Source organism: Peromyscus leucopus, chromosome 18 (genome assembly GCF_004664715.2).
Source record: "Peromyscus leucopus breed LL Stock chromosome 18, UCI_PerLeu_2.1, whole genome shotgun sequence".
NCBI lineage: Eukaryota > Metazoa > Chordata > Mammalia > Rodentia > Cricetidae > Peromyscus > Peromyscus leucopus.
Genome location: NC_051078.1, coordinates 1,257,765 through 1,266,931, shown reverse-complemented (window position 1 = coordinate 1,266,931; position 9,167 = coordinate 1,257,765). Strand labels below are relative to the sequence as shown.

Below are 9,167 nucleotides of genomic sequence, written 5' to 3'. Positions count from 1 at the left end.
GAGAAAGTTTAAAGATAAAAATTACAAAGTGAGCTTAGTAAAAAGAAAATATTAAAATGCTACGAGTACCTTAGACTTCATAGAAAGTAGTTATTGATCCCTGGCTCTGTTTAAATTGTTTTCTCTGGTCTTTGTTTTATTTCCCACAAATTAAAAATTTACTTATTTTTATAACTAAAGAAAATCTCACCTTACTTCTCTCTTGGGAAATACATTTATTCCTGGCCATTTTAAACTACACATGTATTAAGGTTGAAAATAACCATGACAGTTTTAGGTTTAGTAAATATGATCAGGTGCTCAGTTTGTACCTATAAACTAAGTTTGGAAATAGTATTAGAATTAAAATTAAATGTCATATATTCAATCCTGAAAACATACAATATGTGAAACCAGAACATAATGAAGATACTATTAAAATATTTTTAACATAGTTCAAAGGAATCTTGTAATATAGAAATAATGACTGTATGTAAAATTTTTGTGTATAGAAAGGCTGTAAACTCCTATCTACAAAAGTATTTCCTTTCAAAAAGATGTTTGAGGAATGAGCAGAGATTAGAAAATCTTAGTGGAAGTGCTCTTATTTCATTGAACACAGTAATATCAATATTTAAACATTTGTTTCTTTTACATTGAATTTACACTTTAATTTTTTTATCAATAGATTCTACGGACTATAAATCAGAATGAGAAACCACTCTATGATTACTGAGTTTGTACTCTTGGGTATCTCAGACACACCAGAACTTCAGGTTGTACTTTTCATTTTTTTATTCATAGCTTATATATTAAGTGTATGTGGAAACCTAAGCATCATCACACTTACTTTGCTTGACTCTCAGTTAAAGACTCCTATGTATTTTTTCCTCCAGAACTTCTCCTTCCTAGAAATTATGTTCACCAGTGTTTCCATCCCTAGATTTTTGGGGTCAATAATTACTAAAGTCAAGACCATTTCCTATAATAATTGTTTGGCTCAGTTATTTTTCTTAATCTCCATGGGTGTTTCTGAGTTCTTTCTTCTAACTGCTATGTCTTATGATCGCTATGTTGCCATCTGCAAACCACTGCATTACACCACCATCATGAACCAGAAAGTTTGCACCCTTCTTGTTCTCACTGCATGGCTGGGAGGATTTCTGTTCATCTTCCCATTAGTCATACTGGTCCTCAAGTTAGACTTCTGTGCTTCTAATGTCATTGATCATTTCTGCTGTGACTACTTCCCCATCTTACAGCTCTCCTGCTCAGATACAAGGCTTTTAGAGGCATTTGGCCTTTATGTTGCCTCCATCACTCTGCTGTTCACACTGGCTCTAGTTATCCTGTCGTACATCTGCATCATCAGCACCATTCTGAGGTCTCCATCTGCCAGTCAGAGGAAAAAGGCTTTCTCCACCTGTTCCTCTCACATGATTGTCATCTCCATCTCTTATGGAAGCTGCATTTTCATGTATGTCAAACCTTCTGCCAATGAAAGGGCATCACTGACCAAAGGTGTGGCTGTTCTCAACACTTCAATTGCTCCCATGTTGAACCCTTTTATTTACACATTGAGAAATCAACAAGTAAAACAAGCCTTCAAAGATTTGATTAATAAAGTAATGTTTCATAGAGACAAATGAAAATACAGGTTAGCTTGAATGTCATTATACCCCTCCAAAAAGGAGGGATGAAACTTTGTATTATGAGGTCATTGGTTTCAGCTTTCTTAAAAAATATTTTGTGTGTGTTGATGTTTTGCTTGTATGTATTTTTGTGTACCAAGTTGAAATCTGGTTCCTACAGAAACCAGAAGAGGTCATTGGATCCCCTGGAAGTAGAGTTATAGATGGTTGTAAGCCACCATATGGGTACTGGGAATTGCACCATTGTAGTTGGAAAGAATAGCATGCCCTTTTAACTGCTGACCCATCTCTTCAGACCCTCAACTTTAATTTTTTTAAAAAATATTTATTTATTTATTAAGAAATTTTTTTTCATTCATTTTACACACCAAAGATCCCCCTCTTCCTTTCTCTGGCCCTACCAGCCTCCCCCTCTGAACCCACCTCCACTCCCACCCACAAGAAGGCAATGCCTCCAGTAGGGGCAAGTCCAAGCCCTTCCCCCGCCTCAAGGCTGCAGGAGGTTCCCATCATAGGGATGTCAAAAATCCTGCTCATGCACCAGAGATGGATTCTGATCTTACCGCCAGGGGGCCTCCCAAGCAGATCAAGCTACACAATTGTCTCACCATGCAGAGGGCCTAGTCTAGTCCCATGTAGATTCCACGACCATTGAGCCAACTTTCATGAGTTCCCTCTAGTTTGGTTTGGTCATCCCTGCATGTTTCCCCTTCATGGTCCTGATGCACTTGCTCATAGAATCCCTCTTCTCTCTCTTTGACTGGACTACTGGAGCTCGCCTAGTGATTGGCTGTAGATCTCTGCATCTGCTTCCATCAGTCATTGGAGAAAAGCTCTGTGATGACAGTTAGGGTATTCACCAGTCTGATATCTGGGGTAATCCAGTTCAGTTCAGGCACCCTCTCTATTATTACTGGTAGTCCAGGCTGGGGCATCCTTGGGGATTCCTGGCAACTTCCCTAGCACCGGGTTTCTCTCTGTCTCCATGATATCTCTCTCTATCATGGTATATCTTTCATTGCTGTCTCCCTCCCTCCCTGTTCCAGATCAACCATCCCATTCCCTTATGTTCTGATCCCCTATCCCCTACTCTCCTTTGCCCACCCCTCATCCCCAATTTACTCATGGAGATGTCATCTATTTCCCCTTCCCAGGGTGGTCCATGTGTCCGTCTTCCCTGTTAGTTAGCTTCTCTGGAGTTGTGGGTTGTTGCCTGATTATCCTTTGCTTTATATCTAGTATCCACTTATGAGTGGGTACATACCATGTTTGTCCTTCTGAGTCTGGGTTACTTCACTCAGGATGGTATTTTCTAGTTCCATCCATTTGCCTGCATATTTCATGATGTCATTGTTTTTCTCTGCTGAGTAGTACTCCATTGTATATATGTGCCACATTTTCTTAATCTGTTCTTCAGTTGAGGGGCATCTAGGTTGTTTCCAGATTCTGGCTATTACAAATAATGCTGCTATGAACATAGTTGAGGATATGTCTTTGTGGTATGATTGAGCATTTCTTGGGTATATGCCCAAGAGTGGTATAGCTGGGTCTTGAGGTAGATTGATTTCCAATTTTCTGAAAAACTGCCATACTGATTTCCAAAGTGGCTGTACCATTTTGCACTCCCACCAACAGCAGAGGAGTGTTCCCCTTGCTCCACATTATTTCCAACATAAGCTGTCTGCAGTGCTTTTGATCTTAGCCATTCTGACAGGTGTAAGATGGTATCTCAGAGTTGTTTTGATTTGCATTTCCCTGATAATTAAGGATGCTGAGCAATTCCTTAAGTGCCTTTCAGCCATTTGAAATTCTTCCTTTGAGAATTCTCTGTTTAGCTCTATAGTCCATTTTTTAAATTGGATTGTTTGTTATTTTGATGTCTAGTTTCTTGAGTTCTTTATTTATTCTGGAGATCAGCCCTCTGTCAGATGTAGGGTTGGTGAAAATCTTTTCCAATTCTGTATGCTGTTGTTTTGTCTTATTTACTGTGTCCTTTGCCTTACAGAAGCTTCTCAGTTTCAGGAGGTCTCATTTATTAATTGTTGTTCTCAGTGTCTGTGTTATTGGTGTTATATTTAGGAAGTGGTCTCCTGTGCCAATGCGTTCAATACTATTTCCTACTTTCTCTTCTATCAGGTTCAGTGTGACTGGTTTTATATTAAGGTCTTTGATACACTTGGATGAATTTTGTGCATGGTGACAGATAATGGATCTATTTGCAGTGTTCTACATGTTGACATCTAGTTAGGCCAGTACCATTTGTTGAAAATGCTTTCTTTTTTTCATTGTACAATTTTGGCTTCTTTGTAAAAAAAATCAGGTGTTCATAGGTGTGTGGGTTAATGTCAGGGTCTTCAATTCAATTCCATTGGTCCACATGTCAGTTTTTATGCCAGTACCAAGCTGTTTTTATTACTATAGCTCTATAGTAGAGTTTGATGTCAGGGATGGTGATGCCTCCAGAGATGACTTTGTTGTACAGGATTCTTTTAGCTATCCTGGGTTTTCTCTTTTTCCAAATGAAGTTGAGTATTCTTTCCAGGTCTGTGAAGAATTGTGTTGGGATTTTGATGGGGATTACATTGAATCTGTGGATTGCTTATGATAAGATTGCCATTTTTACTATGTTAATCCTTCCTATCCATGAGCATTGGAGATCTTTTCATTTTCTGACATCTTCTTCAATTTCTTTCTTCAGAGACTTCAAGTTTTTGTCATACAGGTCCTTCACTTGCTTGGTTAGTGTTACCCCAAGGTATTTTATATCATTTGTGGCTATTGTAAAGGGTGATGTATCTCTGAAATCCTTCTCAGCCTGTTTGTCAATTGTATATAGGAGGGCTACTGATTTTTTTTGAGTTGATCTTGTATCCTGCAATGTTGCTGAATGTGTTTATAAGCTGTATCAGTTACTTGGTTGAATCTTTGGGGTCACTCCAGTATACTATCATGTCATCTGCAAATAGGGAAAGCTTGACTTCTTCCTTTCCAATTTGTATCCCCTTAATCTCCTTATGTTGTCTTATTGCTCTGGCTAGAACTTCAAGTACTATATTGAATAAGTATGGGGAGAGTGGACAGACAGCCTTGCCTCGTTCCTGATTTTAGTGGAATTGCTTTGAGTTTCTCTCCATTTAATTTGATGTTGACTGTTGGCTTGCTGTAAATTGCCTTTATCATGTTTAGGTCTGTTCCCTGTATTCCTGATCGCTCCAAGACCTTTATCATGAAGGGGTGTTGGATTTTGTCAAATGACTTTTCTGCATCTAGTGAGATGATCATGTGGTTTTTTTTCTTTCAGTTTGTTTATATGGTGTATTACATTGATAGACTTTTATATGTTGAACTATCTTTGCATCTCTGGGATGAAGCCCATTTGATCATGGTGGATAATTAATTTTTGTATATATTTTTGGATTCGGTTTGCTAATATTTTATTGAGTATTTTTGCATTGATGTTCATGAGGGAGATTGGTTTGTAATTTTCTTTCTTTGTTGTATCTTTGTGTGGCTTGGGAATCAGAGTAACTGTAGCCTCATAAAAGGAGTTTGGTAATGTTCCTTCTGTTTCTATTGTGTGGAACAATTTAAAGAGTATTGGTATTAACTCTTCTTTGAAATTCTAGTAAAATTCTGCGCTGAAACCATCTAGTCCTGGGTTTTTTTTGGTTGGGAGACTTTTAATGACTGTTTCTTTTTCCTTAGGGGTTATTGGTCTATTTAAATTGTTTATCTGGTCTTGATTTAACTTTGGTATGTGGTACCTATCCAGAAAATTGTCCATTTCTTTTAGATTTTCCAGTTTTGTGGAGTACAGGTTTTTTAAATATGACCTGATGATTCTCTGGATTTCCTCATTGTCAGTTGTTACATCTCCCTTTCATTTCTGATTTTTGTTAATTTGGATGCTCTCTCTGCCTTTTGGTTAGTCTGGATAAGGGCTTGCTATCTTGTTGATTTTCTCAAAGAACCAGCTGTTTGCTTCATTGATTCTTTGTATTGTTCTCTTTGTTTCTATTTTTATTGATTTCAGCTTTCAATTTGATTACTTCATGGCATCTATTCCTCCTGGGTGACTTTGCTTCTTCTTGTTCTAGAGCTTTCAGGTGTGCTGTTAAGTCACTAGTGTGAGAATTCTCCAACTTCTTTATGTGGGCATTTAGAGCTATGAATTTCCCTCTTAGCTGCTTTCATAGTGTCCCATAAGTTTGGGTATGTAGTACATTCATTTTCATTGAACTCTAGGAAGTCTTTAATTTCTTTATTTCTTCCGTGACCCATTGGTGATTGATTCAATTGGGCATTATTCAGTTTCCATGAGATTGTAGGCTTTCTGTAATTTTTGTTGTTGAAATCTAACTTTAAGGCACAGTGGTCTGATAGAATACAGGAGGTTATTCCAATTTTTTTTTCTTTTTTTTCTTTTTTCTTTTTTTTTTTTTTTTGGAGACAGGGTTTTTCTGTGTAGCTTTGCGCCTTTCCTGGAACTCACTCTGCTGCTCAGGTTAACCTCGAATTAACAGAGATTGCCTGCCTCTGCCTCCTGAGTGCTGGGATTAAAGGCATGCACCACCACCGCCTGGCCTCCATTTTTTATCTTGTATCTGTTGAGATTTGCTTTGTGACCGAGTATGTGGTCTAATTTAGAGAAAGTTCCATGGGGTGCTGAGAAGAAGATATGTTCTTTTTGGTAGGGTGGAATGTTCTGTAGATATCAAATAAATCCATTTGAGTCATAACATCAGTTAGGTCTCTTATTTCTCTGTTAAGTTTCAATCTGGCAGATCTGTCCGGTGTTGAGAGTGGGGTGTTGATGTCTCCCACTATTGATGTGTAGGGTTTGATATATAATTTAAGCTTTATTAATGTCTATTTTACATATGTGGGTGCCCTTGTATTTGGAGCATAAATGTTTAAAATTGAAACTTCATCTTGGTGGATCTTTCCTGTGATAATTAGGAAATGTCCTTCTTGATCTCTTTTGATTGATTTTAGTTTGAAGTCTATTTTGTTAGATAATAGGATAGCTACACCAGCTTGCTTCTTAAGTCCATTTGATTGGAAAGCCTTTCCCCAGCCTTTTACTCTGAGGTAGTGTCTATCTTTGAAGTTGAGGTGTGTTTCTTGTATGCAGCAGAAAGATGGGTCCTGCTTTCGTATCTATTCTGTTAGCTTGTGTCTTTTTATAGGTGAGTTAAGTCCATTGATATTAATGGATATTAATGACCAGTGATTGTTAATTCCTGTTATCTTTTGGTGGTAATGTGTGTGTATTTCTCTTCTTTGAGATTTACTTCTGTGAGGTTATCTATTGCCTGTGTTTTCATGGGTGTATCTGACTTCCTTAGGTTGGAATTTTTCTTCTAGTGCTTTCTGTAGGTCTAGATTTGCAGATAGGTATTGTTTAAATCTGTTTTTGTTTTGGAATGTCTTGTTCACTCAGTCTATGGTGATTGAAAGTTGCTGGGTATAGTAGTCTAGGCTGGCATCCATTGTCTCTTAGTGTCTGCATTACATCTGTCCAGGACCTTCTGGCTTTCAAGGTCTCCATTGAGAGGTTGAATGTTATTCTGATGGGTCTGCCTTTATAAGTCACTTGGCCTTTTCACTTTGCTGCTCTTAATATTCTTTCTTTATTCTGTATGTTTAGTGGTTTAATTATTATGTGGCGAGGGGACTTTTTTGGAGTTCTAGTCTATTTGCTGTTCTATATGCTTCTTGTATCTTCATAGGTATTTCCTTCTTTAAGTTGGGAAAATTGTCTTCCATGATTTTGTTGAATATATTATCTGTGCCTTTGAGTTGATATTCTTCTTCTATCCCTATTATTCTTAGTTTTGGCCTTTGTGGTGATATTGTGTTCCCCAAAATATTGTGCACCCTATTAAATTTGTCTGGGGTCAGAGAACAGAACAACCAATAGACAGACATATAGGAAAGAAAATGGTGGCACACACACCTTTAATCCTAGCATTCCAAAGGCGGAGATCTGTCTGGATCTATGTGAGTTCAAAGCCACACTGGAAACAGCCAGGCATGGTGACATGCCTTCAGTCCTAGGAAGTGATGGCAGGAAGCAGAAAGGTATACAAGGCATGAGGACCAGGAACTAGAGCTGGTTAAGCTTTCAGGCTTTGGAGAAGCAGTTTAGCTGAGATCCATTTTGATAAGGACACAGAGGTTTCCAGTCTGAGGAAACAAGATCAGCTGAGGAATTTCAAGGTGAGGAAGCTGTAGCTTGTTCTGCTTCTCTGATCTTCACCCCAATAACTGGCTTCAGGTTTGTTTTTATTAATAGACTTTTTAAGATTCATGCTGCAGGCCTTTTCATGGTGTCCCAGATTTCCTGAACATTTTGTGTTATGACTGTTTTGGCTTTGGTGTTTTCTTTGACTGATGAATGTATTTGCTCTATTGTATCCTCTACACTAGAGAGTCTGTTTTCCATCTTTTGTATTCTGTTGGTTATGCTTGCGTCTGTGTTTCCTGTTCATTTACTTAGATTTTCTATTTCCAGCATTTCCTCTGTTTGTGTCTTCTTAATTGTTTCTATTTCAATTTTCAGATCTTGAACTATTTTCTTCACATGTTTAATTGCTTTTTCTTGGCTTTCTTTAAGGGATTTATTGATTTCTTCCAGTTTTTTGTTTGTCTTTTCCTCAATTTCTTTAAGGGAATTTTTCATTTTTTCTTTAAAGGCCTTTAGCATCTTCATGAAGCTATTTTTAAGGTCACTTTCTTCTGCTGCTTCTACATTGTGATGGTCAGGTCTTGTTTTTGTAGGAGGGTTAGGTTCTGTTGATGTCATATTGCTCTTTATGTTGTTGTATGTATTTTTGCACATCCTTTCCACTAATAGGTGCAAGAGGTGCCTATGTCTGAGCAAGCTGCTATTGGTCCACTCTGTGCTTGTTGTGTCTGTGTCTCGGGGGGGCCCCCTTGGGTCCAATCTTAGTTCTTGGTCTAATTGGAGCTGGCAAATTCTGTTATCTCAGGGAGTTGCTCTTGGTTCAACCCAAGCTAGCTGGTTCTGTGACTCAGGGAGCTGCTCTCAATCTTATCAAGGCTCTTGGTCCACTCAGAACTGGTGGATTCTGTATCTCAGGAAGCCACTCTTGGTCCAATGAGAGCTGGAGGATTCCTTGTCTCAGAAAGTTACTGGTGTCACAGTCAGATGAGTATTGGGGTAGGGTGTAGGTCTTGTAGATTGCAGGGTCCCATGGGGGATTTTGGTGGGGGAGCATGGACGTGGGAGTTTTCCCTGCTGGCTAGCAACTGGGGCAGAGTTGGGTGGCGGTTCCCAGGGACTGGTTGTATCTTGGGTCCTAGGTCCTTGAGGCAGGACTCTCTGGATGGTAGAGGAGTCACTCACCTCTTGGTCCAATTGGAGCTGGTGGATTCCTTGTTTCAGGAAGTTACAGGGTCACAGCCAGATGGGTATTGTGGTAAATGCTAATGGTAAAGTGCATTTACAATTGGTGTTATTTGCTTGTTACTATTTTCTTCTTCATTTCATTGGGCACTATCTCTCAATCT

General features: G+C 38.6%; 1 protein-coding gene across 1 annotated transcript; it reads left to right on the top strand.

Moving 5' to 3' along the window:
* Nucleotides 1-689: 689 nt before the first annotated feature.
* On the top strand, nt 690-1,628 carry LOC114681783 (olfactory receptor 6C3-like). Its single transcript, XM_028855491.1, has one exon. It carries the CDS (start codon nt 690-692, stop codon nt 1,626-1,628), a length of 939 nt encoding a protein of 312 aa, XP_028711324.1.
* Nucleotides 1,629-9,167: the final 7,539 nt, after the last annotated feature.

What these genes read in the sequence shown, in the direction of transcription:
- LOC114681783 (XM_028855491.1), top strand. Translation starts at nt 690, where the DNA reads ATGAGAAACCACTCTATGATTACTGAGTTTGTACTCTTGGGTATCTCA.